At 33.5% G+C, this 27,437-nt stretch overlaps 2 protein-coding genes and 1 pseudogene across 3 annotated transcripts; all 3 read left to right on the top strand.

The window, feature by feature from the left end:
* Nucleotides 1–693: 693 nt before the first annotated feature.
* LOC143632185 (protein DEFECTIVE IN MERISTEM SILENCING 3-like) lies at nucleotides 694–5,592 on the top strand. The gene is made up of 8 exons (XM_077100758.1): nucleotides 694–723; nucleotides 1,886–2,020; nucleotides 2,092–2,206; nucleotides 2,283–2,508; nucleotides 3,438–3,629; nucleotides 3,705–4,025; nucleotides 4,783–5,008; nucleotides 5,502–5,592. Exons 1-8 carry the CDS (start codon nucleotides 694–696, stop codon nucleotides 5,550–5,552), a joined length of 1,296 nt encoding a protein of 431 aa, XP_076956873.1. The 3' UTR covers nucleotides 5,553–5,592.
* Nucleotides 5,593–15,629: 10,037 nt separating this feature from the next.
* On the top strand, nucleotides 15,630–17,114 carry LOC143632186 (uncharacterized). The gene is made up of 2 exons (XM_077100759.1): nucleotides 15,630–16,653; nucleotides 16,904–17,114. Exons 1-2 carry the CDS (start codon nucleotides 15,630–15,632, stop codon nucleotides 16,912–16,914), a joined length of 1,035 nt encoding a protein of 344 aa, XP_076956874.1. The 3' UTR covers nucleotides 16,915–17,114.
* Nucleotides 16,959–26,926, top strand: LOC143632187 (lysine-specific demethylase JMJ27-like; annotated as a pseudogene). Its single transcript, XR_013153489.1, has 14 exons — nucleotides 16,959–17,023; nucleotides 17,888–17,987; nucleotides 18,059–18,191; nucleotides 18,299–18,362; nucleotides 20,356–21,090; nucleotides 21,624–21,953; nucleotides 22,020–22,314; nucleotides 24,115–24,330; nucleotides 24,608–24,780; nucleotides 24,896–24,968; nucleotides 25,085–25,170; nucleotides 26,222–26,341; nucleotides 26,442–26,512; nucleotides 26,602–26,926. The product of XR_013153489.1 is annotated as a lysine-specific demethylase JMJ27-like (transcript).
* Nucleotides 26,927–27,437: the final 511 nt, after the last annotated feature.

Below are 27,437 nucleotides of genomic sequence, written 5' to 3' on the forward strand. Positions count from 1 at the left end.
ACGGATAATTCAAAATCAGAATAGGTCCATGAGACAAATCAAAAGGAAATGTTGTTTGCTTTGTAAGAATAAGAATTCACTTCTATGAAAGACTTTCATAGGAATTGTCTTGATCGTCGGATATCATCGTTAAAAATAAAAAGGAAGAGGTGTCATAGCTTGCAATTCTTCCCGGTATGGAATGAGTAAAGGATTAATCTACAAGTTTCGATCCATACGAAAAGCATTGTTTTTTTTCGTTCTTTTGGTTTCATTGATAGCAAAATATCCTGACTCTATAAGGGCGCTAGCGCTTTATTAATAGAATATAAAAGAAAATGGGCCTTAAAACTGTAATAGGGTGTGCTGCTACTCTAGGCTTGCTTCTTCAAGCTTTGCCCCTTATTGAAAACGAAGCTAACTAGCAATCAAACTAAAGCGTTAATGTTATATTGCTTAGTAAAGCAACCTTTCGCGCTAGACGCTCACTTTTTTTGTCTGGGTGGAAGCTGGCGGCGGGGCTTGCTTAACCGGAAACACAGAATTGAGATCTCTTTCACATCCAAATCTATCTATCGGGAAAGCGTCGCTTATTCAATTCAAAATGACTGATTATTTAGAACCATGCTCCTAAGATAAGTACGAAAGCAATGTTGTAATCCGCGAGATGATGATGAGTATATAAATCAACAAAGAAGAAATGACAAGATAACGATGGAGGGGCATTGCCACTTAAATTACCCGGTAAGTTACATGAGTAGTCCTTCATATTTGAAAAGATTGAAATACCCTTAATTTTAATATAAAAAAGTTAACATGTTAATAACCAAACCCATTATAAAATTAAAGTTTATAACTCAAACTTGTTATTTTAAAAACATAATAATAATAATAATAATAATAATAATAATAATAATAATAATAATAATAATAATAATGTGTCAATCAATCAATCATGCCCAGTAAAATCCCACCGACAGCAAAGCTATAAGTAGGGTCTGGGGAGGGTGGGATGTAGGCACACCGTACCTCTATCCAAAGGAATAAAGAGGTGGCTTCCAGAGAGACCCTCGGCTCTAAGAACATGCGTATGAAGCAAAATAAAGGAAAATAAAGCAAAATAAAGGAAATCAAATTTTAACAGTTATATAAAAACTACTACTAATTATAATAATATTAATATTAATATTAATATTATTATATAATATTAATAATAAGATCACAGTTTAACAGCTATATAAAAGCTAATAATAATAATAATAATAATAATAATAATATATGCAAGGGAAATACCATTATGGTATGTGGACTAAATAAGTTAAGTCTAAGCCCTAAGGTATTCAATTCTCTCTAAAAATCCTTAACTTTAATTTTACTTCTCCACGAATTCCTATCCTCAACCATGTCCTCGGAGAGGTTTAGGTCTATCAAATCATGCCTAATCCTCTCATCCCAAGTCAATTTCGGTCGTCCTCTACCCCTCCTCCCCTCTATAGTAATGTTTTCTACAAAAAGCGAGCATCAACCCTCATCTTGTAAAAAAACGTGTGATTTACTCAAACTTCAAACATCATCTTGTAAAAAAAAACATATGTTGATAAAATAGCGTGTTAAATCAAAAAGCGAGCATCAACCCTCATCTACACGCACTGAAACCCCCAAATAAAGCTAAACGCAAACACACAAGCGCGCTAGTTGGATCGGAGCTCCAATCATCAGCATGTATCCATCCAGTCAACAGGTACCAATTAGGGTTTCACATTTCTCATTAATCAACTAATAATTGAACTCATCTATTTATTTAGGTTACTGCATTGCTGCACTCATTTCTAAATGTAACTTATAGCCTCTTTAGATTTTACAATTTTCCTTGCTTGATTGCTAATTATCGGTTAAATTTACGCAGACGCCGATACGCCCGGCCGTGTTAAGCGTTTGTGTTCCATCGGCTATGAATTATGCTGACTCGTCTAATGCTGCCAATCACGGAGCAGAGAATGGCACATTCTCTCAACCAGAATCAGTTGTTAATCCTTCCAAGGTGGTCAATAAGTCAACGCCACTTTGAATTGTTGATGATTTATATTTACATCTGCTTGTTAATTGTTGTAGAAAATTGAAAACGATATGAAGCTGCTGGGAAAGAAGATTAAACAGCATGACGAAAACATTAAGTTTTTAAGGACTCATAAGAACGTGTTAGATGATGAGATCACAGATAAACAAGGTATAATTGTTTATCATTTCCTTTTCGTAGTTGAATAAATGCTATTTGATAAATGACATGTTTGCTTTGGTTATAGTTACTTTGGGAAAGTATCATTCTTCGACTGCACCTAAGATTGAAGAAGGGGATCTTTCGCGTATGCAGAGTGAAGAGGCAACGATTGGAAACATTATGAAACATGAAAAAACAGCTGCGGCTCTTTTTTGTCAGCTCAAACGTCATAGAAATCAGGCTGCTCATATAAAAGATGTTCTTGGAGTTGTTGCTACTCTCGGGAAAGTTAATGATGATAATCTTAGCTGGTTAGTTCCATTTTTAAGTATTTTGTTTCACCTTTTTCTCATGTTGTAGATGCATACAGTGTTTTCTTGGAGTTGTTGCTAACTTGTTTAAACTAACTTTTAACTCGATTTCAGCTTTAATTATATATTACATAACATACTTTATTTTAAAGAAATATAAAAATTGGTGGTTATAGTGTATAACGATTAAGTTTTACATTGTTCTTAACATGCTAATGAGAGGTTTTAACTAAAAATATGAACAGTATTTAACAAAGAAAGTATCAAACAGAATGAACTAAATAGTTGAAGTAATAAATATTATCACATTGTAGTAATGACTCATTAATTATAATAGTATGTTCGTTTGATTATACCATGTGAACGTAAAACTGACATGATATATGATCTCGTAACTTCTGGCATTCTGGCTGCTTTCTATAGTTATTCTTGATTCATTTTTATTCATATTTTAAGTTAAAATGAAAAAAAAAAAAAAGCCAGATGCTACACGATCATATATCACATATCAGTTTTACCTTCACATGTTATCATCAAACAACCATATTGTTATTGTTAATCAACGAAAAGCGACTACAATTCGATAATTTATAATTTCACCTATTTAGTTCATATTGTTTGATACTTCGGCTGTTAAATATTGCTCATATTTTTGGTTAAAAGAGTAAGATTTCATTAACATGTTAAGCACTGCACGGTGTAAAACTTGTACCGTTATACACAAAAACCAACAATCTTTTAATTTTTTTTAAATAGTTATATGCAATTGTTTGTTTAAATTAGGTTATGCAATAAATAAAGCTGAAATAGAGATAAACCATGCTAGTTAATTACTTTCAAGGAAATGTTGCTATTGATTAGGAGCATGATTCTTGTTTCTTGAGATCTTCACAATGCGTTTCGGTTTTTCTTAATATTATCAAGTGCAGGCTTCTTTCAGAGTACCTCGGGCTAGATAATATGCTCTCATTGGTTTGCATAACATATGATGGTATCAAAGCTTTGGTTACATATGATAAAAGTGGTTCTATAAATAAAAGTTCTGGTCTTTATGGTCTTGGCACTGCCATAGGTCAACCTTTAGAGGGAAGATTTAATGTCTTCTGCCTTGAAAATTTGAGGTATGTTTTACAGATCACGATATGTTTGATCTGCAACTGCTGTAAGTCATATAAGTTTACATTGTATGAATGTAGGCCTTATGTCGGTGACCTTATGCCTAATGACCCGCAAAAAAGGCTTGATCTTTCCAAACCAAGATTACCAAACGGTGAAACGCCATCAGGGTTTTTAGGGTTTGCTGTAAATATGATTCACATTGATGATGTAAATCTGTTTTATCTCACAAATGATGGAAATGGTTTAAGAGAGACTCTTTTTTACACACTCTTTTCGAGGCTGCAAGTTTATAAAACGAGGGCAGAAATGGTTCAAGCTCTTCCATGCATATATGATGGAGCTGTTTCATTGGATGGTGGAATTATTAAGGGTAATGGTGTATATTCTCTTGGCACTCGGTAAGATTACTGTTGTTATTAATATCTTGCAATTTGAGTTACCAAAGTGGTTATGTGATTTTGAATCATCAGAAGAAGGTAGTTTTGCCAAAGTTTTAAGGAATAATCTCATATATGTCCCTACAAAATTTAACATTTCTTATATGTCCAAACCAGATTCAAGATATCATATATATCCATTTTAACATGTTTAATAATAAACAATTCAGAATATGAGCATTTTACCCTTACTTTTTATAAAGATTTAAATAAGATTTAAATCTTTATAAACTTATCTTTTTTACTGTTTTTTAATTGTTTTTTTTACCTTTTCTTTTTCATTTGTACAAAGGTTTTTTTTTCTTATTACTGCTTTGGAATTTACTCGATCTTTTACAATGAAATTTACTAACTTTTTTTTTATTGTTTTTCCAGTTGAGTTGATTTTTTTCATATTCCCGATTTCGGTCTGGTTCTTAATAAAAAAAACTGAGTCAATTGGTAGATCAATAGAAAAGTTGCTATAAAAAGCAGTATAAAGATGAGTTTAAAAATGGTTAAAAATGAGTTTTTAAGAAAATAAGGGTTTAGTAGTCATATTATAATTGCTTTTATGAAACGTGTTAAAATGGTTATATATGGTATTTTGATAACTTTACAAGAATATATGGTATTCAGAATTTGATTTGGATATATATGATATACACCAAAATAGATAATTAGTTTTTCAAGTGTTTGGCAAATTTGAGGTTAATATCTCCCAAATTATCTTGTTTAGGGAAGAGATTGATGTGAAATTCCCAATAACGTCAGGGGTATCCTATCTTCCTGAGGCATGCATTGAAGTTGAAAAAGAAATGAAGGAACTTAAATGGAAAAGAGAGAGAATGATGGAAGACATACAAAGGGAAGAAGCCTTGTTATCACACGTGAAGTACAGTTTTGAAGTCAAAAAACAAGAGTTTCTAGGTTTTATGGCACAAAGTTCTCCATATACAATGCCGGTAACATCTGCTCGTTTATTTTTGTTTTAGTCGGTTTCCTTTGATGCTTAAAAAGAAACATAGTAAGGGTGGAAAACGGGCAAGCCAACCTGTCAACATGGGTTATGGTCGCATTGAACGTGAACTGAAACACTTTTTGTCAAAATGTTTTAGATTTTTGAAAGGTATTGTTTCAACTATAATTATGAAAATTACATTATTTTAGAGGATCCAGTCTTCAAATATATTACAATTCAGGAGATTTTTGCATAAAGAAAATACACTTTGGATAAAAAAAAATGTAACCTTTCTTAGATCCTTATTTTTATTTTTTCTGGTTGACCCGTTACTCTGTTCGAGAAAAAAAGACATAACCCAAATTGGCATGTTTCTAAGTAAATGGGTCACAGTTGCCACTTGTACAGAAGCTTTCTTAAGTAAATGGTGAAAAATAACATTTTTGATGTAATATTTTAGGTAAAAAAAATGTTTTAACTGTTTTTTTTTTTTACAGTACCCGGTCCCAGTGCAAGTTACTCCGAAAGGAAAATCAACTCCAAGATAAAGTGTTTCGACGACGATGGTAAGTTTCAGGTTTGGTAGGATTGGCAGGAATTGATGATTTGAATTAGAATATGGAGCACCTTAATGGGTCAAGTAATGCCTAGACAAAATCTTGACGTTTGTAGCATGTTTGATTTTGGGCTTCAAAAATTAAGGATCTTGTTCCCAAATTTTTTGGAATATTAGTATGATGGTGCTTTCTAGTTTCTACTAGTTAATGTGTTGATATACATTTCTCTTCAGATCATTAGTTAAGTCTTAGTTAGGACTAATGATATACATGAAATTTAGTTTGCTATGCATGATTATAAGACGGGTTAGGCTAAACATACGCCCTCCCTTGCTAACCATTCCCCCTCCCCGAACTTTCATTTCCCTTAACATTTGTAATTGACATGTTACTCCCTTGTATTTTATTTTATAATTTTCTCAAAATATCAAGTAAAAAACTATTAAGTTTTTATTTTTATTTTTATTTTACAGTTATTTTATATATTTTTATTTCTTTAAGATCTTATTAAAAGTTTGTTTATTTTTTACATGTATTAAAAAGTTTTGTATACTTTCTTTAGCTAGTTTTTTATTTCTTTTTGTAAAATGTATTCAAAATAATTTGAATTTTTTTACTAGGTTTGGGTATATTAGATTAATGTTATCTGAGAAAAGAATGTAAACTATCTTTTAATTAAAAAAAAATAACGCTCTTCAAAAAGATTAAAACAGGTATAGAAAAATAAAAATATTTTTAAAACAAGAAAAACAATGTTTTTTAAATAAGAAAAAGAGAAAATTACATTTTTTGTTCTTTTAAATATCATAAATTATGGAATGGGTCTCTTTAAAAAATGAGTTTCATTTTGTATCCTTTATTTGGTTTTTGCTTCGATTTTAGTCCTTTACACTAATGGGTGTTAAGTTTTCTAGTTAAGTTACCTCATGTGCACTGCACATGGGGGCATTTTTGTCTTTTTAATCGTTAAGGACTATTTATGTAACTAACTTAAAGATTGGATCTATAACTCATTTATGATTTTAAATAAAAAAAATAATGTTAAAGAAAATAAATTAATCTGGTGGGTGGGTCTCCTTCATCACAAGTTCACTTGTATCATAAGAAAGCCCTAATTTCATTCATCTAGTCTTGTGAAACAATCTCAACTTCATCCCTCACGTAATGACTTGCTCGTTACAACCACCACCACCACCATGACCTTCTCGTTAGAGCCGAATGATTCTGGCAGCAACCACTTCAACACGTCAATCCACCACCAACACAAACCCTCCCGTAGTCATATTAAGGAAAATGAAGTGTTCAGATCTACAATCGAAGCCACCACAACAGAATATAAAGGGAGGTTTCAGATATGAAATCGAAGTGTCCTCTCTCTCTCTCTCTCAAAACTAGCGAGAGTCACCTTCTCTCTATTATCTTTTGTGTCAGTCTCTAGCCACCTGTTATAATGGTGGTGATAGACGTGGGAGTTTCTGGCGACGACGATTGACGGTGGTGGAGAGAGTAACAGAGGTTAAAAAAAGAGGATGGGGCATGAGTTGGAATATTATATTCAACCTCGATGGTGGTTGAATATCACCAGAAAAATAAGGTCGTCGGAGTTAGTGATGTTAGGGAGGTGGTGCTTTCTTTAGACTTTAGAGAGAGAGAAGAGTGGGTCAATTTATTTGCATTATTTTTATATTATTATATTTTTATTAGATCACCAAATCGTTAAGATAATTATACAAATAGCCCTTTAAGAGGTAAAATGACTAAAATACCCTCATGTGTCTGACACATGCTAATACTTAACTGAGATTTTGGATGGAGGTTAGTGTAAAGGACTAAAACCGAGGTAAAAACCCAAATAAAGAATAAAGAGTGAAGCTCATTTCTAAAAATGGCCCATTCCATAATTTGTACTGTTTAAAAGGATAAAAATTGTAATTCTATCAAAGAAACGTTTTTCTATTTAAGGAAAAAAAATTGTTTTTGTCTTTTTTAATATGCATGAAAAGATAAATAGAAAAAAAAACTTTTAATAAAAATAGAAAAACAAGTGTTTTTTAAAAATAATAATAATAATAAAGGATAACAAAATAACAAAAGAAGCAGCAAAAATGTCTTAATCGTATTAATGCAATATTTGAGGGAGGGGATATGTTTAATAAATACGAATGGAAGCACGTTTAGCAGCACCCTTATAAACGTGTCAAACCAGATAAATGGTTAATGTCACATGTTGATGTATAAATGTTTTGTCCGGTGGTAAATTTACTAAATTGCTAGATGCCATTAAAGAGAAAATCTCATTGTTCAAAAATTTAAGCTGATTCACATATATGGGGACCATCTTAAGTATCTTTTCTTTTCTTTTGTTTTTTTTTACTTGGCTACTTGCTCAAAATATCTTATTCATTTGAAGTTAAAATTGTCTTAAATGAGTTCTATCAAATAGGGTGTGTATCATATAGTTTTAACTGCATTTGTTGTGTCAAAACAATACAGTTATAACTACATTTGTTGTGTCAAAACACTTCTATTATTAAGTTCAGGTCATATAGAAGGAAGAAGTTGTATTATTAAGTAAGGCCATAAGGTATACTTTAACATCTAACATAAGCTATACTATTAAAGCAAAACCATTCTTTCAGATGTCATTCAACTGGAGCGTCCAACTAAGATGCCAACTAATACTATTACTATTTATAGAATTATTAACAAAGTAATTTTAAATGTTGTGTTAAATGAGTTTTTTAGATATATATGAATTATAAAATTTTATTTAATATTATTTATATTTAATGAATCTACTAATGTATGTTATTACGTATATAATTAAATTTAACTATTTTATTGTATTTTTTTAACTACCCGCGTATTACACGGGCTATATTCTAGTATGCATTAAACCACTTCCCACTAGTGTTAACTTTGTTAAAAAGGCCCATAGATTATGCTTTTCAGGGGTTAAAAGGAACAACATGTATTGATTACTAATTGATTTGTTATTACTTATGGATTAATCCATTTCCTTTGGGTGAGATTGGAGTGAAAGAAAGAAAAATGAATGATGTGATGTTTATGCTGAGTTAAGAAGGGTTAGAGTATACCCCATGACCTAAGTGATCCAGAAATCCATATGATATGTGACAAATCTTTTTATTTTAGAAAGGCAAGGCAAACACGCTCTCTCTTCCCAAGACGGTTTCAACTTTCTTGGGGCTATAAGAGGGGAAGGGGCACTAGTGTGGGTAAGGTTTATGGGTTGTTTACCATATGGCAAACCCACCCCTAACTATGTGGGTAGTTTGCCAAATTACAATTTGTGGCAAAGGTTTACCATGAAACATATGACCGTTGGAGATTTTTGAAGAAATTAAAACACCCATTAATACTCAATTTATTACATATAAATACCACTAACTCTTCACCATTTTTATTCACTCATTTCATCATTTTTATTCACTAAACCTTCACCATTTCTATTTACTCAAACCCCAATGGCAAAATTCTCAAACGATGATCTCGGGTGACAAACAAGATGCGTACACGCTAAGAAAGGAAGCAACGCTTCAAGATTTGGTGGGTGCTAAAAAGCAACAAGTGGAGGATTCTAGAGCGTTGATTGCGGAACAACGCGAGAGTGTAGCCAAAGGGATGTATGACATAGACTTTAAGACATATACTCGACCACATGATCATCTAGAGGACGAGGTGAAGAAAATTTGCTATTAATTGCAAACGAGAAATTACGGAAAAATATAATTGACCGAAGAATCATCTTGTTTAGATGTTTGTGTTTTAATTTTTTTTTGGTTTTGATCGTCATATATTATTTTTCTGGTTTTCAATTATAATTATGTAATAATTTTAATTTTATTTAAATTTAATTGTTTTATTTATTTTTAAATTTTAACAAAAAACAAAAAAAGTTTTAGTGTACTCATGGATAGGTGTTTCCAGTTATTTTTGGGTTTGTGGGTACTTAAGGGTATAAATGAAATAACGGTGTATGATTGACCGGTACGTGGGTAATACCCATGAGTGCCCCTTCCTCTCTAATAAAATCAGGGTCCTTTTCACCAAACTTTCTATTTTGGTATTAGATCTGGTAATTCGTCTACCATTATCATTTGTGTGTATACATAATTATAGACTGCAAAGTGCCAACAATTTCAAAGCCTAAAATACCTGTCTTGATGTTTTTCTATTTAGATTTTGACTTTAGGAACATGAAGCCCTAGTTTATTTCGGTCTTCTTGAGCTACCTCTGACACTCTCTAAATCTACAATAATGTTAATGTTAACCATGAGACTTGGACCCTCAATAATATTGTACCTGTTTAATTATAATGATGTGATTAGCTAAAAATCTAAAATATCATAAGAAAATTTATGGAGATTTGAAAATCATATATTTAGTCGAGCCAGCATCTCAAGTAATCAAATTGGGAGCTATTCAAAGAAAAAATTAACTGGTTTGTGTACTTTAAGTAAACGGCTTTCTGACTCTTTTTTTGGTTTGGTTTTTATTATATGCAAAACCAAAAGCAAACCCACCCTTAAGTTCGGTTTTTATAAATATATAAAATCAAACCGTCGGTTTTTATTTCGGTTTGGTTTTATTGGTTTCATTCAAACCCCTAAAAGCAAATACGGTAAAGTCATATTTTTAACATACAAAAATGACATGCATTAGTTTAAAAAAAAAAAAAAGAACAAACCAGTGATAGCTTGTAAAAGGTTTCGATGGTAACTTATTTGCATGCATTATAAATTATTGTTTTACATAAGCAAGCCATATTGATCCATTTTTGCAACCAAAATTAACCAATAGATTTAGTAAAAACTTAAAATTATCACATCATTCAATATTTTTTAACAAATGAAGATTACCTGGTGTCCTTGTGAATGCCGCAAAAGGGACATTATTCACGACATGATGGATCAAGGATCCTTGTTTTGATGGTTGTTTATCATGCATGTGGGCAAGCACTAAATAGACAAAACCATGTATTAATTAATTATAAGACATGTAGTTAAAACAAACAATCATAAGTTGTGTTATTAGTACCACCATTATAATTACAATACGTTGGTTTGCTATTTTGTATTTACATATTATTATTCAATATTTATGGAATTAGGGTTTACTAAAATGATTAATATTTTTAACTTTGACTCGTTGGCTGATATTAATCTCAACTTAAGAAATTTCCTCTGACAGCCCCAACTTGCAAACTATTTTATTTCACTGAGCCTTTTCTAACTGGGTTTAACCCGATTACTTTTTTGATGGTATGGACGCTGACATGACATGACATGATGGCACAAACATTTGTTATTTGATGAGGTGGCTGATTATTCGCACTCTCATCACCACCTCACCTCCACCACTACCAGCACCTGACTTAACGGACAAAATAAACGGGGTTAGAAAAAAAAGGTACTAAAATTGCAAGTTTTAGAAAAGTGAGGTAGCCATTTGCAATAAATTCAAAGACGGTACTAAAGTTGCGTAATTGGATAAACCACAGATACTAAAATGGCACTTAACTCTTTTAACTATTTGTTGTTAACAATTTGTATATTAACATCTAGAAATTGATCTTCAACAAACACGTGAATGAATCTCGGATACGGCAACTACCTATCATTCCTGAAGTTATTCTTCATGTTGTTCAAAATCATCCCCGAGAAGTTGTACTTTAAGTTCAAGCACGAAGCCGCCAATGTACTCATCTGATAGTCTAATATCTCATCATAACCTCCATTCTGATGACCCAAGCAATGTACAATAACATGCACCAAGAATTTGTAGGGTCATGATAATCCTCTCTTCCTCTAAGAAATCGTATTCACTTCTTCTTGATACCCCATCCTCATCATGCACCCCTTAACCATTTCTCGTCCAATGCAACCGAATCTGACTCGGAGTCCCTAAATTCCAAGCAACTGCGTAGCAATGCTTCAGATATAACAATATCTTTCCCTACTCTCTTCTAAAGTTTTTTTTCCCATGGGTTTTCTTTTGCAAAGTTTTTAATGAAGCAATATTTCAAGACCCCGAAGTTTTTGAAAAAGTGTCATCAAAGGGGAAGTGTTACAAACCTTTATCATAGCTTCCATAAATCACCACCACATAGCTTCCATGAATCACCACCATAGCTTTCACGAATCACCGCACCATAAGTTATGTGAATTAACTCTTTTTCAAACATGTGCATACATCTACACTGCATCCTAGTAGATGTTGTAGTATAAATACCACATTTATGTTCAAGAGAAAACACACCTTTTGTACTCACTTTCAAGAGATAAAGCCTCATACTTTTTCTCTCCATATTCTTTCTAAGTTTTAGTTAAGTTATAACACCAATCTTGTATTAATTATAGTTATATTACTAGTAAAGAGCCCGCGCTTCGCGGCGGGGTTGAAATATGACGACCTCACTGTTGGTTATAGAAAAATGTTGTTAATAAACAAGATTGCGGGCTAAAAACAATGAATGCGCGTTGCAGTGGGGACGCAAAGTCAATTTGGTCGATGCCTTGATAACTCTATATACTTTATTCTGACACGTGCGAATCACCTAAAAAAACCAATGGCATCGTATCACATGCGAAAATACAATTTTGATTCGATAGCTATGATTATCACCGACATAACAATTTGGATCCAAATTCTAAAAATCATGTGGAGAATTACCTATTTGAAATACACACCACATTAAGTTTGCCAAACTCAATATATATATATATATATATATATATGAAAATAACAAAGACCAAAAACATGGTTAGATCATTCTAATAAATAATTTGACCCTTTTATAACTAAAGCCATTTACAACACCCGACAACACGCATCTTCTACTCGATAACCCTGCATTGAACACCAAACCTATTCACAGATTATGTTGGCTTTCTTACGATACGGTTGACTATTGTGCCTCTATCATCAAGATTATTATTTCAGACTCCTGACCGTCATCATAAGTTTCTGCCTCTTCCCTTCAAAATCTGCAAGTTACATGCTTAATTGCATGTAGTGTGTATGCATTTCACTCAACTCGGTTTCCACATTTACATATTTACCCTTGATCTTCCATGTGTCTTTGATCAAATCACTGATGTCTCTTAGGCTTTTAAATATTGCTTCTTCATTGTGTTGTTTAAGGAAGTAACTACAAAAACATAGAATATTATCATGTTTGATTAGAATTACAAAATTACCATTATTCACTATAAGTACTCCTGCAAGCTCAATCTCTAACGGCGAGCTATTTATTAGAACAATAACTTCTAGGTGCCATATTAAACGGGCGGTGTTCGCCGGTCAAACACAAAAATGCCTGACACATAAGCACAACATGATGTTTCGCTGGTCGACATAAACACAACCCGTTTAATCCGGAAAGTATATTTATTTTTTATTTTATACATATATGCCTGAGAAATGTTTGTACTGTTGGTACCGAAAGATGAGAGTTTAGACCGTTCAAAACTTGACTTTCCATTTTCCTTTTAAAAATAATCTGTTTTAACTCAAAACTCATTTTGATCAGAACTCATTTACCCGAACTTTCTCAGAGTCGGAGCAAACTGATGTTCTTTTAAAAAGGCTCGTTTTTTACCTGAACTGTATAAGCGAAGCTTTACATGGTACATTTCTGGTACTAAAGATAGATCAGGAGGGTTTTATGCAAACATACATTTTGGCCAACCTTCAGCCCATTTTGACTCGTTTCCTTTTTAACTAACCTTCATGTATCTGCAACTTTCCAAAAAAAAAAAAACAATAAAAAAATCATCTTGTATATGTTAAGAAAATTTTAGACATTTTAACTTCTTTCATAATGTTAGAAGCAATATTAACAATTGTAAATAAACAAGTGCGCGTGTGAGTAAGGATATTATTCTGGTGGAATAACTCGTTAACTGAAATTTTGAATCAATTTTCCAATCCTCTGCTTCATTTCCACCTTGAAAATTTAGTACAGCAGCAACTCCTTGGTGTAAAAATCCACCAAATTTAACATGATAAAATAATAGAGTGATTTTAACAAGTATTGTAGCCTGTTATTTCAAATACAACCAAATATTCAAATTTGCTTTAAGTGTTCATGCAATATTGATATAGAATAATCGAGCTAGAATCTAGATTCCAAACGAAAACTTCAAAATACCTTGATAGTGAGGCCAGGCGAGAGCGCATTATGCAAGGAATATCGATTATGAAAAAAAAAATTGATGCAAGTATGAGTTATGATTATAAAAGTTTTCCATATTTTCTTATGCGCTTTTGGAAAAGTGTGATAGGCAGATAAGCCTTTTAGATAAGCAAATCCTAAACACCCTTTAAAGGTGATAAGCAGATAAGTCTGCTATTTCAGATAAAATAATCACAAATCACATGATAAAATAATACTATAGAGTTGCCTGCTATTTCAAATAAAGTTCTATTTTGGAATCGCCAAATGACCCATCAAATAGTAAAAACATAAGAGAGACCTTATAACCTTTGCGCCAGAAATCGGGCTTACCAAACCCGTTAGCTCCTTCAGTCGTTTGGCACTTTTGAAGAACTAAAGGAAATTTTCAGCCGCCTTTCAATCAAATTCCAAATATTCTTAGTAATATCATAGAATACATTAATATGAATCACATGTCCGCTTCTTTGGAACCCAAAGGATCTAAGGGACTTGGAACAATAACCCCCCTGTCATTTAAATTCAACATTGTTGGAATTTAGTTAAGCAAAAGTCACCAAGCAAATATGTAAACTTCTACCTTCACCGAAAACGCATTGACACCATCCATAGACCAAGACCAGCATAATAGCACTTGATTCAACTACTGGAGTTGATGCCCTCAAATTTCTATACCTTCTACAGTTTGTATGCATGACCCTACATACATTTGATATGCATGACCCTTATATACATTTGATCTGTAATCAATTAGCATTACACAACATAACAAAATAAATAATTTGAAAACCCCCAAAAAATTTATCAAGTTAAATAAGTTTCAAACACCATTGATTAATCTAGAATTCAGAACGAAAGCTTACCTTATAATTGAGAGTGTTAATGTGGGTTGAACAATGAAATCCAATTGCACAGGCTTGTAACTTACCGGGGTAAAAGAAGCAAGACTTTATAGATGATTTCCGATTGTGGTTGATGTATTTGTTTAGGGTTGGATGCGATGAGGAACTTATATAGTCTTCAATGATGGGTCATAAGAAATAATCCCAATTGAATGATTAATGTATTTCAATTCAATTGATGATAGCATAGGTTTCAATTTGTTGGAAGGGTTTGTCGCCGGTGCATTCAATTGGGTGGACTCCATAATTGATTCTAATTGAAAGGCGTCGAATAATTTATTACAATGTCTGAACAAAGAGAAAGCAGGAGAGGAGATGCATTACTCCCGTATAACATTTAGAAAAATGATGTTTTTAAAAAACAAAAATAAAAAAAATCCATATGTCCTATACACGTGTAGTATTTAATTAATTTTCTTGAGGTCTCACATTTCCAGACAGACATATATTGCTGATATGTATATTCTGAAAAATAAATATTACAGGACATGGTTTCATTTCTTAAATTTCTTAAATTTAAGGATACCATACATACATACATACATACATACATACATACTACACGTAGAGGTTCTGTTAGACCAAGTGTCTGTCACTCACACTCACACCTGCCGGCGTCGAGCAGACTTTACCCAATGTCCGGTAATACCCTCACTCTCTGTCTGCAATGCAATTCAAGTCGCATTAAAGTTTGTTAATTTACATCTCATCTCATCTAAACTCAAACACAATTAGTTTTCTTTTTTTTTTTCAGTTTCCTCACTGACAGTCATTTTGTGTTTTTGAATTTTGAATTTTGAATTACAATCACTGCACTTTCTGTTACTTTTTTTTAGTTGTTGTTGTTACAATCTTAATCTTTTTCCAATATACCCTTTTTCTCAGAATGCCAAATTCTAGGGTTAGGGTTTTGAAATTGGGGGTTTTTGTTTCCAACCTCAATTTCTTCTAAAGCTTCAAGCTTTATGGAGGAGGATCATGAACAAACTAATAATGGCATAACTTCTGATGCTGCCGCTGAAGAAAAATATCAGGTTAATTTGAATGATCATCAAAATGTTGCAGAAAATAATAATACTTATAAAGGGAATGAGGCAAATGGTGTTGTTGATGATAATAATAAGAGAGGTGGTACTGATGGATTAGGGCCACAAGATAGGGAGATAGTAGTTGGTCTTCTTTCTAAGGGTTTTGATATAAGTACTAGTGCGAGGAAGCGTTTCAAAAGGAGGAAACTTTCTCCTGCTGAAAATGATTACAGTCATGCAGGTGAAGCTTCCAATCAACAACTTTCCCATGAGAAGGTGAAGGTATCGCGCAAGGGTCGAGTGAAAGGTTCGAAGAATAAAAATAAGAGGATCAAAGACATTCAGGAAATGGGTCAAACTCAAACTACAGTTGATGATGATCGAGGTTTAGAGATGAAAAAGAGGAAAAGACTCGTTCTTGATGGCAATGGTGAACTTAAGGTTGGACGTAGGGGTCGACCGCACGGTGCTAAAGACAAAAGGCCGAGGAAGAGGAGGATGAGGAGAAAGTTGGCAGCGGGTCAAAGTCAAACTATGTTTGATGAACATGTTAGTGGCCAAAATGAGAATGATCAAACGGGAGGTGCTGAGCAGATAATTGATGAAAATAATGCAGGTGAAAGTGGTAACGGAAATGGGACCCATCAAACTGGAGGAGGTGCTGAAGATATCATTGTTGAGGATGTTGCAGGTGAAAGTGGTAACAGGAGTGGAACCCGTAAGTTGAGGTCAACCAAAACCAAGGGAGTTAAGACCCGTAAGTTGATGTCAACCAAGGGAGTTAAGAAGAAACCTAGGTTAATTGTAGCTGGAGAAATCTTGGCTTATTCTGAGGTGAAAAAAAGAAAGCCTAGAGGGGACCCGGACACCCCTAGAAGGCCCAGAGGCAGGCCCAAGAAGTATATTCCTGGTACCCGAACACTCATAGGGGAGCGCGCAATACACCATGAGTTGAATGCAGGTGTTTCAGTGAGTTCTTTCTTTCCTTTTTAGTTGTTTACTGGTTTATGAACTATGAAGATTGTTATATGCTTAGACGTGAAATACTGAAATCAGACTTTTTGTATATTATGAGTGATGGTCAAACATATATGTGGCATATCTATTAATAAAAAGATCCCTATTAAACGAGTGTTGTTAATTGTCTACTTTTTGTGCAAGGTTGATGATATTTTTTAATGTTTTTTCTCTGACCAATATTTTTAATGCAGAATGGAAATAAGCCAAGTTTGATGTGTCACCAATGCCGCTTGAACGCTTATAAAAATGTTGTCTCTTGTTCAAACTGCAAACGAAAGCGCTATTGCTATGGATGCCTTGCGAATTGTTAAGTGACTTTAAAGCCAGTATAAATGATTATGATTCTGATTATTTAGGGGCCAAAGAATCCGTTTCTGATAATTAGTTTTAGTTTTGTGCTTCTGCAACAAAACTGATTATTAAAGGTTAAATGATATTACTTGTTCATTCTTTTTAACCCAATATAAGAGACATATTTCTTTGGTATATTGGTAACTAACGAAATGGCTGGTATACCTTTTAATATGTTTGCTTCCAACGAAAGCGTAACTCCGTTAGTCTCTGGTTGCCGGAAAAACGTTTTTCGCCGGAAAGCTCCTTTTTCGCCGGAAAACTCAACCAAAAAACCACCACCACCGCTGACCACCACTATCTGAACACCACCAGCAACGGTAGTTCTAGGATTCCGGGGACCTTAATAATTGGGGCTTTTACTAAAATATGTTTCTAAAGGTCCGGTCTTAAGTTACAAAGAGGTTTGGGACGAAAAATTTGAGTTTTCCGTTGACCACCACCTAGGGTTTCGGCGACCTCAATAAATGAGGTTTTTACTGAAAAAGGTTCCTAAAGGTTCGATATATGGTTTCAAGAGGTTTGGGACGAAAAGGTCGAGTTTTCGGCGAAAAACGTTTCTCCGGCGACCGGAGACTAACGAAGTTACGCTTTCGTTAGTCGTGGACCGTTGGAAGCAAACATGTTAAAAGGTGGGACTGTTATCAGCCATTTCGTTAGTTGGGACCGACAATGATCAAAAGGGTGATAGCTTGGATTGTTTAAAACCAAAGTACCTATTTCTTTTTCACAAGATGTCTATACTTTTTTTTTTCTAAAAAATGCCATTTTTTGTTTTTTTATCCTTCAATTTCTTAAATAGTCAAATTTTGATTTAATAATAGGTATCCAGAGAGAACAAAAAGAGAAGTTAAAGCTGCGTGTCCATATTGCCGTGGCAATTGCAATTGTGGAGCTTGTCTTCAAGCAAACGTAATCGTAAAGGTAGATGCTTTTTATAACTTTGACTTTCATAATCCTGCTCAACACTGACAGAAAACTGTTGATTTTTATAGGCTACTCATAAAGAAGCCGATGGGGATATTAGACTGCAAAGGTCTCTTTATTTGCTTAAAAAGACTCTGCCTCTTTTGAAGCATATAAAAGAGGAGCAAAGATCTGAGCTTTTGGTGGAAGCTGGCATACTTGGTACAACTTTCTTTATAAACATTCATTATATCTGAGTCGCATGCTTGTTTTAAGGAAAGAACTTGAAGTTTAAGGTTGTTGTTGGACTGGTGGTTATCTTCTTTTAGGTGTTGAATTGACAGAAGAACATGTACCAAAAACTACAGTTGATGAAGATGACAGAGTTTACTGGTAAGTTTCATGCTTCTATTCTATTAACATAATGCTACTAATTGTTTTAAACTTCATTACTCATAGGTATTTAAAGAAGTTGAATTTCCATCGTGGATAAGCATATGATCCAACTAAATATGTTATTATGCGTGCTTATGCATATGTTAAATAATATATGGCTAATAAAAGATTCTCAGAGTGAAACAAATGATGAGTTTGAATGATATGAAGGATTTTTGATGTCTTGTTATCCTTCAGTTAGATGAACACTAGGGGTGTAAACGAGCCAAGCCGATCTAGAATTCTGGAGCCCAAGCTCAACTAGGTTTGAGCACAGCTCGTTAACTTACTCGAGCTCGAGCTTGGCTCGTGAGTAGTTTTTCAATCTTCAGCTCGGCTCATTTATTATTTATTAGTTAAGTTATATGCATTTATAATTTTTATACATATTTTAGCATAATTTTTGTATATCTTTATCTGTACTATATATAATACATGAGACGGGCAAATTAAGACACTTGATTTTAAGAGTTTTACACATTTTAATGCATCAGAACATAAGGTACATGTATAAATAGGGGTAAACTTGTCTTTTAAACACAATTCAACCAACTTACTTGTTTGCCCTTCAACTTTAACCATATTATATATTTGTAATTTCAATTTTAAATCAACAATGCCCCACGACTTTTAAATGACGATAACTTTTTCATATGGTTAATATTTTTGTACAAAAATTGCACCATAAAAATGAGATTTTTATTCTCTTTAATTTGAGTGTGATATTATTGTAGTTCTTTCAATTAAAAAAAATAATATGTTACATAGGGGTGTTCAAGGCTGGTTTTGATGTTTTCAAGTTAAACATGTGACAACCATTAGTAACAAATTTTTTTATTCTCAAAAACCAAAACTGAACTGTTACTAACAGTTTGATTCAACGGTTTGATTCTGGTTTGGTTTCACAGTTTAAGCTTCAATAATATATTTAGTTTATAATCTAATTGCACCATCAACTATAACTAAGCACCAACAAAATATGATACTTAATAGGATCATAATAGGAATATTGAAAATTTTAACCACATAAATGGTAAACTTTAATGGAAGACGTAACAAGAACACATATTACAAAAAATCATACTGGAATTGGGTTAACTTAAAGTTGTAATGGTCAAGTTTACTTGTATTAAAAAGGTTTTTGTTCAAGTATATTTCAGCTATATCTAATATATATAACAAAACATATCTAATACTAAACAATTAAAAAGATTAAAATGCATTAAACATTTACAATCTGGTTAGGTTTCATATGGAAGGTTTCCAGTATAAACCGCAAACCAAACCGTTCACTAAAAAAAATAACCGTGAAACCAAAATGACGACCGGTTTAAACGGTTTCAAGATTTTAAACCGAACCATGAATGGGTCGTGATTACAAAGGCATGTGTTCAAATACCCTCCACATCGTGCGGGCACTTGCTTAGTAACATAATATATATTATTTAGTTAATTACCATAGTGTAATATATATTATATAATAATAATTTTTATAAAATTTATATGTAATATAAAATTTATATGAATTATAGGATCGTTTAGGCTCGTGAGCCAGCTTGAGCGCAATAAGTGAAGCTCGAGCTTGTTTAAGCTTGGCTCGATTTGAGCTTTTAGTTAGCTGATCTCGAGTAACTCACGAGCGGTTTGCCTCATTTACATACCTGACAAACACAAAGGTCGAAATTCAAAGTTTAAATAAATTTACCTTTTTGCCCTTGATTTTGACCTAATTTAGAACACTTCACTCTCGTTTTTTAAACATACCTTTCTTTCACAAGAAAGTTCTCTTTGGTTATATTATCTGTTAACTCATTAAAGAATCAGAATTTTCCATTCACTTAAAATACAGTTATCTGATTATTACAGCTTCAAACAGCAGAAACACATCCAAACCCTTTTTATAGCACCTGCTTTATAATAACTGATCCTAACAATCGTTCTTGTTACACAGTGACAACTGCAATACATCAATCGTCAACTTCCACAGAAGCTGCCCGAGTCCCGATTGCTCTTATGATATTTGCCTCAACTGCTGTCGTGAACTCAGAGATGGCATCCAGCCTGGCGGCACCGAAGCCGAATCTTCCTTCCAACAGTTTCTAGAACATTCTCGACTTCAGGGTACAGAACCAAATACACAGTTTTTCGGTTGGAAAGCTGACTTCAAACCAGAAACCTTTATAACTGGCAATTCACCCGATTTTCCTATTTGGAAAGCAAACGCCAATGGAAGCATACCATGCCCTCCAAAAGCTCGTGGCGGTTGCGGTATTGGTTGCTAGAATTGAAAAGATTATATGAAGCTAATTGGGTTGATGAACTTGTTGAAAAGTCAGAGGCTTTGACCTCTAACTTTCAAATGGTCAATGCTGACTTTGGAGAAAGATGCCCTCTTTGTGTTAATTTGGAAGATCATGGTGGTGTGAGGAAATCGGCTTCTAGAAAGGGTAGTAATGACAATTTTCTTTATTGTCCTAATTCTGTTGATTTGGAAGATGATGATTTTGAGCATTTTCAAATGCATTGGAGACGAGGCGAGCCAGCTGTGGTTAGAAATGCTGATAAAAAGACATGTGGGCTTAGTTGGGAGCCACGTGTCATGATGCGGGCGTTTAGAACTGCTCAAATTAAGTTAAAGGAGGAAAATAGATGTGTCAAGGCTATTGATTGCTTGGATTTGTGTGAGGTATGAATAGTTTTAACTTTATAAATGGTTTTATTTTTGATAAAATTGCACAAATGGTCCCTGTGGTTTGACCGACCATATTGTAAGTTTGGTCACCAGATTTTGAAATTTGCAAACTTAGTCCAAACATTTGTGAGAGGGTTGCATGTTTAGTGTCCACTGTTAATCCAGTTGGTTTTCAACGGAAAGTGATGTCATGTGCCATTTTTGTGAGGGTAAATGTGTCTTTTTAAGTTTGGAACCCTAATAAAATACTCTTTCAAACTCCAGAAGTTCTAATGTCGACGTGATCACCTTCGATTTTGCACTGCTCGAAGGTGATGAAATTGACGTTAGGAGTTCTGGAGATTGGAGAGTATTATTTTATTGGGGTTCCAGATTTGAAAAGACACAATTACCCTCACATGAATTGTGCATGACCGTTAGTTTTCCGTTAAACTAACTTGCAATATGGTCAAACCAAATGAACCATTTGTGCAATTTTCTCTATTTTGTAAATGAATACTTGTAACACATAAATTATCTGATTTTAGGTTGAGATTCATCTTAACCAGTTTTTTAGAGGGTATGTGGAGGGTCGTAGACATCTAGACGGATGGCCCGAGATGTTAAAGCTCAAAGATTGGCCACCAACAAACTCATTTGATGAGTGTTTACCAAGGCATTGTGCAGAATTTATTGCAATGCTTCCCTTTAGTGATTATACTCATCCAAGATCTGGTCTTCTAAATCTTGCTACAAAGCTTCCAGATGGTTCTAAAAGGCCGGATTTGGGTCCTAAATCTTATATTGCTTATGGGTTTCCTGAGGAGCTTGGTAGGGGCGATTCAGTCACAAAACTACATTGTGACATATCTGATGCGGTAAATATCAACGAGTCAGTCTTAAATCTTTATTCTTTTTCAATTAAATTTGTGATATTGGTACAGGTAAACATTTTGATACACACAACAAAAGTAAAAGTTTCTTCTACGGAACTTAAAAATATTGATGAGTTGCAGAAGCAATACAAAGCTGAAGATAGTAGCCTCACAATAGAACCACTAAAAGACGCACAAAAAGGTGATGCTGGTGATAATGAAGCTTTAATGGCTGAAAATCTAAGCTTTGACCTGAGTAATTATGGCAGCCAAGAAAAGACGGTTGATTCCATGAATCTATTGACTTTGGGAACAACCGAGTCAAACAAAAGTGAATTGGATTCTAAATTTTCTTGCCTAGAAGGTAAAATATCTTGTAATGTTGATGTCTCTTTCTTTGAATACTTTTGGCTTACACTTAAATAAACAAAACAAACAAACATATAGGCTATTGCTAAATCCTAAATGTTTTAATAAACAAGTATACTTGTATAGTTGCATCAATAGCCCAACACTATCTGAACTTGCATTTAGTTATTCGTTATGGGCACTTTCCTCCATGACTGGTTTCTACTTTTTTTTTTCATTCTAGGTACTTCTAGTGCATTTAGTCAGTAAAATATTTTTCAGGTAGAAATGTAATATTTCCATTCTAACGTCTGCATATACATATTCAACCCAAACTATATAATTTTATATAGTTCGGGTTGAGTATGCTATATCAATCAATCAATCAATCAATCAATCATACCTAGTATTTCCCACAAATAGCATAGGCTATCCGTAAGTAGGGTCTGAGAAGGGTGGGATGTAGACAAACCTTACCTCTATCCCTAAGGATAGAGAGGTTGCTTCCGGCAAGACCACAACTCAAAAGTGGGTAGATATACAATACTAAACTAGAACAATATGATAGTAGTAAGTTTCAAGCAACATTTCATTATAGCTAAACTAAAGCAGAACTAGGGTAAAATTTAGCAAATAATAATACGTAAAAAAATAATAATTCTAATAGTAGTAGTAGTAACAATAATAATAATAATAATATTATTATTATTATTATTATTATTAATAGTAATAATTATAGTACTAACAATAATAATAATATATACAACAGCAATAATAAATATAATAATAATAACAATAATAAATGTTATAACAAGAAATAGCCTGTCCTCCTAAAAGTTGTTTAATTCTACGTCTCCAGGAACTCCTATCATCAACCATTTCCTCAAAGAGGTGCAAGTCTAGCAAATCCCGCCTAATTCTCTCATCCCAATTCAATTTAGGTCTACCTCTACCTCTCCTCTCCTCTATAATAAGAGTTTCCACTGATCTAACGGGAGCCGTTGTCTGTCTCCTTTTTACATGTCCAAACCATCTCAGTCTGCCTTCTCTTATCTGATCTGATATATTGGCCACCCCTTGAATATGTTAATGCATACAATAGAATAGAACTATTACGTGGCTTCATTTGGATAATTTTTCTTAGTTATATGTTTTTTTTAGGAAAGCGTTACTGACTAATTGCACTAAAAGTACCTAGAAAGAAAAAAAAACACTATTGAAGTTTTTACTACTGTAGAAACCAGTCATGGAGATAATGTGAAGGTGCACAAAATAACTAAATGCCAGTTCAAATTGTGGTGTATTATTAATTCAACAATACAAGTATAACCGTCTATTAAAATACTTAACAGTTCAAACTGGTTTACACTTAAATAATATTGAAGTTATTTTATCCATTTACTTATGCATAGGCCAATTTTAGGCTGTTTACGAGTTGAGCCAGGGCGGTTTCGAGCTCGAAATTAAACGAGACAGCTCAGCTAGGATCGAGCTCGATTTTGAAGTTAAATGAGCCTAAGATCATGCCAACGAGCCGAGCTTGGGTCGATTTTGGCTTGGTTACAAAATGAGCTAACTCAGCTCGGTTGTTTCAAATCAAGCTTTTTTGGCTATTTTTATTCGATCTTTTATTGAACGAGCCTGAGCTTCGAGCCGCGAGTTTTTTGAAGTTCTGGTTTATCTCAAACGGGCCTGATACTATGTCTAGTTACAAGGTCAAGTTGGTTGAAAGTCAATTATTTGGATTATTGCTGTAATAATATTCTTTTTGTAATCATTGGTAGAAAACAAAGCTGAAGAAAGTAACTCACAGCAGAACCACCAAAAGATTTAAATGTCGATGTGGTGGATTCTTTGTGCATACAAAAAGGAGATGTTGGTGATAATGAAGCTTTAATGGCTGATAATCAAAGCTTTGGTAAGAATGTTAATGGCGGCCAAGATAAGACGATTGATTCCTTGAATCCATTGACTTTGGAAACAATCGAGTCAAACAAAAATGAATTGGATTCTAATCTTTCTTGCCCCAAAGGTACAATTAATATTGAAATTATGTCAATACATTTACTTATGCATGAGTCAGTTTGGGTTGTGTTCTATCTCAAATGGGTCAAACACGTCAAGTGGGTCAAAGGCTGATGTTTAGTTGAAAGTTGTCCAATATTTGTTTTTAAAGCATACAACCTCCTAAATTGTCTTATCCAAAAATTCAGATTATTGTAGTACTAACATTGCTTTTGTAATCATGATTAACAGCTCAACTATTTGAATAATTGCTCGAATAATATTGTTTTTGTAATCATTGGTAGAAAATGAAGATGAAGATAAAGATACTTCTCAAAGTGATAATCATGATTCTGATATTGAATACGGCGGTGCGCTATGGGATATTTTCCGTAGGCAGGATGTCCCCAAACTGACCGAATACATCAAAAAACACCAGAAAGAATTTCGTGGCATCAACAACGCTCCTGTGAGATCTGTGAGTATCATCTTTAAAATATAATAATAATAATAATAATAATAATAATAATAATAATAATAATAATAATAATAATCTCTTTGGTGACGCATTATAAATATTGTTCATTGTTTAGGTTGTTCATCCTATCCATGACCAAACCTTTTATTTTGATGAAAAGCACAAGAAACAACTCAAGGAGGAGTTTGGTAAGATTGCTTAATTTTTTATTTTTATTTTTTTATTATTTATTTGTTTCTGCATTTTTCAAATAACAATGCCATTTTCTAGTATAAAATAGAATAACATTGCTCAATACTTTCAGGTGTGGAACCATGGACATTTGAGCAATACCTTGGTGAAGCTGTTTTTATCCCTGCGGGTTGCCCACATCAAGTTAGAAATAGACAGGTTTGATTTCTAGTGTTATCTATTTATTTATTTGCATAATTTATTAACATTTACTGATTTACCTAGAATGGGTGAATTTCAGTTATGTTTAATCTAACGGGTCATAATCAAAGTAAAAGAAGGAAAATTGTGTGGAACGGGTCGTAAGTGGCCCTCTATGCTTACAAGTTACAACCTTCTTTACTGATTTATGCAAAAAGTTAGATTAAGACTGTAGTAATATAGTATTTGTGATCATATTTAAATTTAATGCACTATTTGTTTGTAAGAAGTTTGAAATTTTGGAGAAAAAGGGTGTTGGTTGAACCTAGGGGTTTAAACAAGCTGAGTCGGGCCCGAGCTCGGATAGTTTAACTTACAAGAGCACGAGCTCGACATGTTTCAAGCTTTATTTCTAGGGCTCTAGTTGGACTCGTTAGTAGTTTTTCGAGAATTCAAGCTCAAGCTAGGCTCGGGCTCAGCTCGTTTATTATTTATTAATCAATTAATTTATATACATTTTTATATATTTATTTATTTTATCTTAAAACTTTTATACATAGCATGTTATTATTTTTATCGTCATCTAATAAAAAAATATCTATTATAAATAATAGGCTTGTTAAGCCTCGCGAGCCAGCTTAAGCTCGATAAGTGTAGCTTGAGTTCGAGGGCTCGTTTACTAGACAGGCTTATCTTTGGCTCGAACTCAAGCTCGTTTAATCACGTTTCGATTCGAGCATTTAGCGACTCAATCTCGAGTATCTCGATAAGTGTAGCTTGAGTTCGAGGGCTCGTTTACTAGACAGGCTTATCTTTGGCTTGAACTCAAGCTCGTTTAATCACGGTTCGATTCGAGCATTTAGCGACTCAATCTCGAGTATCTCACTAGCGGCTTGACTCGTTTACACCCCTATCTGAACCCAACTAACCCGGCCCTGCTTGACTCGTTTCAAAGTTACTCACTTTAACCGATTATTATCCAATCCGTCCATTTTGTCACCTTTTGTTCAGATGTTGATGTTATTGGCAGTTGTAATTTTGTAAATAACTATTAAATTCTTTTGTACAGTCATTCATTAAAGTAGCTCTTGACTTTGTGTCACCGGATAATGTTGAAGAGTGCATCCGTTTAACTGAAGAGTTCAGGTTACTTCCAAAAACTCATAGATCCAAAGAAGATAAACTGGAGGTGATTATTATTATTATTATTATTAAATTTATTACACTCTTGTAATTGTTAGCCATCATATATACTGGTCTTGATAATAATAATAATAATAATTTTGCAGGTGAAGAAGATGGGATTATATGCTGCAAGTGTTTCTATCGATGAAGTTAGTAAACTTATTCACAAACAAAAGTAAATGTCTTTCTTTCTTTTTTTTAACATGTATAATTTTTTTTATACAAAAATCCATGATGAATTAATTTTGTTCTTGTTGCGCGCAGGTCTGAATCACGGTCTGATGTTCCTCCAATCGAACAAGTGGATGAAAAGTTAGAAATTGTTGTGGAACCGACTGAAGCTGTTGACGTTCCTCCAACTGAAGAAGCGGATGAAAAGCTGGAGGTTGTTGTGGAACTGACAAAAGCTGTTGTGTCGGGATACTTAGAATTAGGAAACAATGAGGTGGTTGATTAGTTAAGGTGTGTATCGATGTTGTAATTCTGATTAATGAGGAAGTAAGTGTATAATTGTTTCCAGTTTGATTAGTGTTTTGGACTGAAATAGAGATCATACACATCAAGACATGATTTAGGACCATAAAATGCATCTGCTTTTGAATTTGAATCCTTGTTTGATATCTTTTTCGTTGGTAAATGTATGAAGTACATAACAGTCTGTGTTGGTCAATCCAGGTTCGGGTGGGTCAAAATATGTGATTAAACGCGTTAGTTTCACATGCTGAGTATTTATTACACACGGTATCAAAGGGCTTTTGCCTAGTGGTGTTAAGGTGTCGATTAAGGATTTGCGTTATCAAAATGGTGAGGGATTCGAAAGAAAATTTTATTTAGCCACCGTGTTGGTCAACGGTCATCCATGTAATTAATGCGGTCCCGGTTGTTTTGAAACTTTCAAGAAGCAGATATTTTGCAATTAATACGGTCCTCCAAATTTGTTAAATGCATCGGTGAAATGATGAATAAATTTGTAAAGGTTATGGTTTTCTGGTGGTTGATGAGATGAGGGGGCTGTTGGGAGGTGAGAGAAAGGTTACATCCTCTGGGATGAGGGATTTGGTACCGAATTGGTATCAATCGAAAATGATTGGTACTGGCAT

This window comes from Bidens hawaiensis, unplaced genomic scaffold, assembly GCF_021521415.1.
Source record: "Bidens hawaiensis isolate Kalapana, Puna unplaced genomic scaffold, B.hawaiensis_p1.1 tig00006368_1, whole genome shotgun sequence".
Classification (NCBI taxonomy): Eukaryota; Viridiplantae; Streptophyta; class Magnoliopsida; order Asterales; family Asteraceae; genus Bidens; species Bidens hawaiensis.

Coding starts and splice junctions, on each gene's coding strand:
- LOC143632186 (XM_077100759.1), top strand. CDS start 15,630: ATGGAGGAGGATCATGAACAAACTAATAATGGCATAACTTCTGATGCT.
- LOC143632185 (XM_077100758.1), top strand. CDS start 694: ATGGAGGGGCATTGCCACTTAAATTACCCG. Junction 2,021..2,091: donor CAGTTGTTAATCCTTCCAAG/GTGGTCAATAAG, acceptor TAATTGTTGTAG/AAAATTGAAAACGATATGAA. Junction 2,207..2,282: donor TGAGATCACAGATAAACAAG/GTATAATTGTTT, acceptor CTTTGGTTATAG/TTACTTTGGGAAAGTATCAT.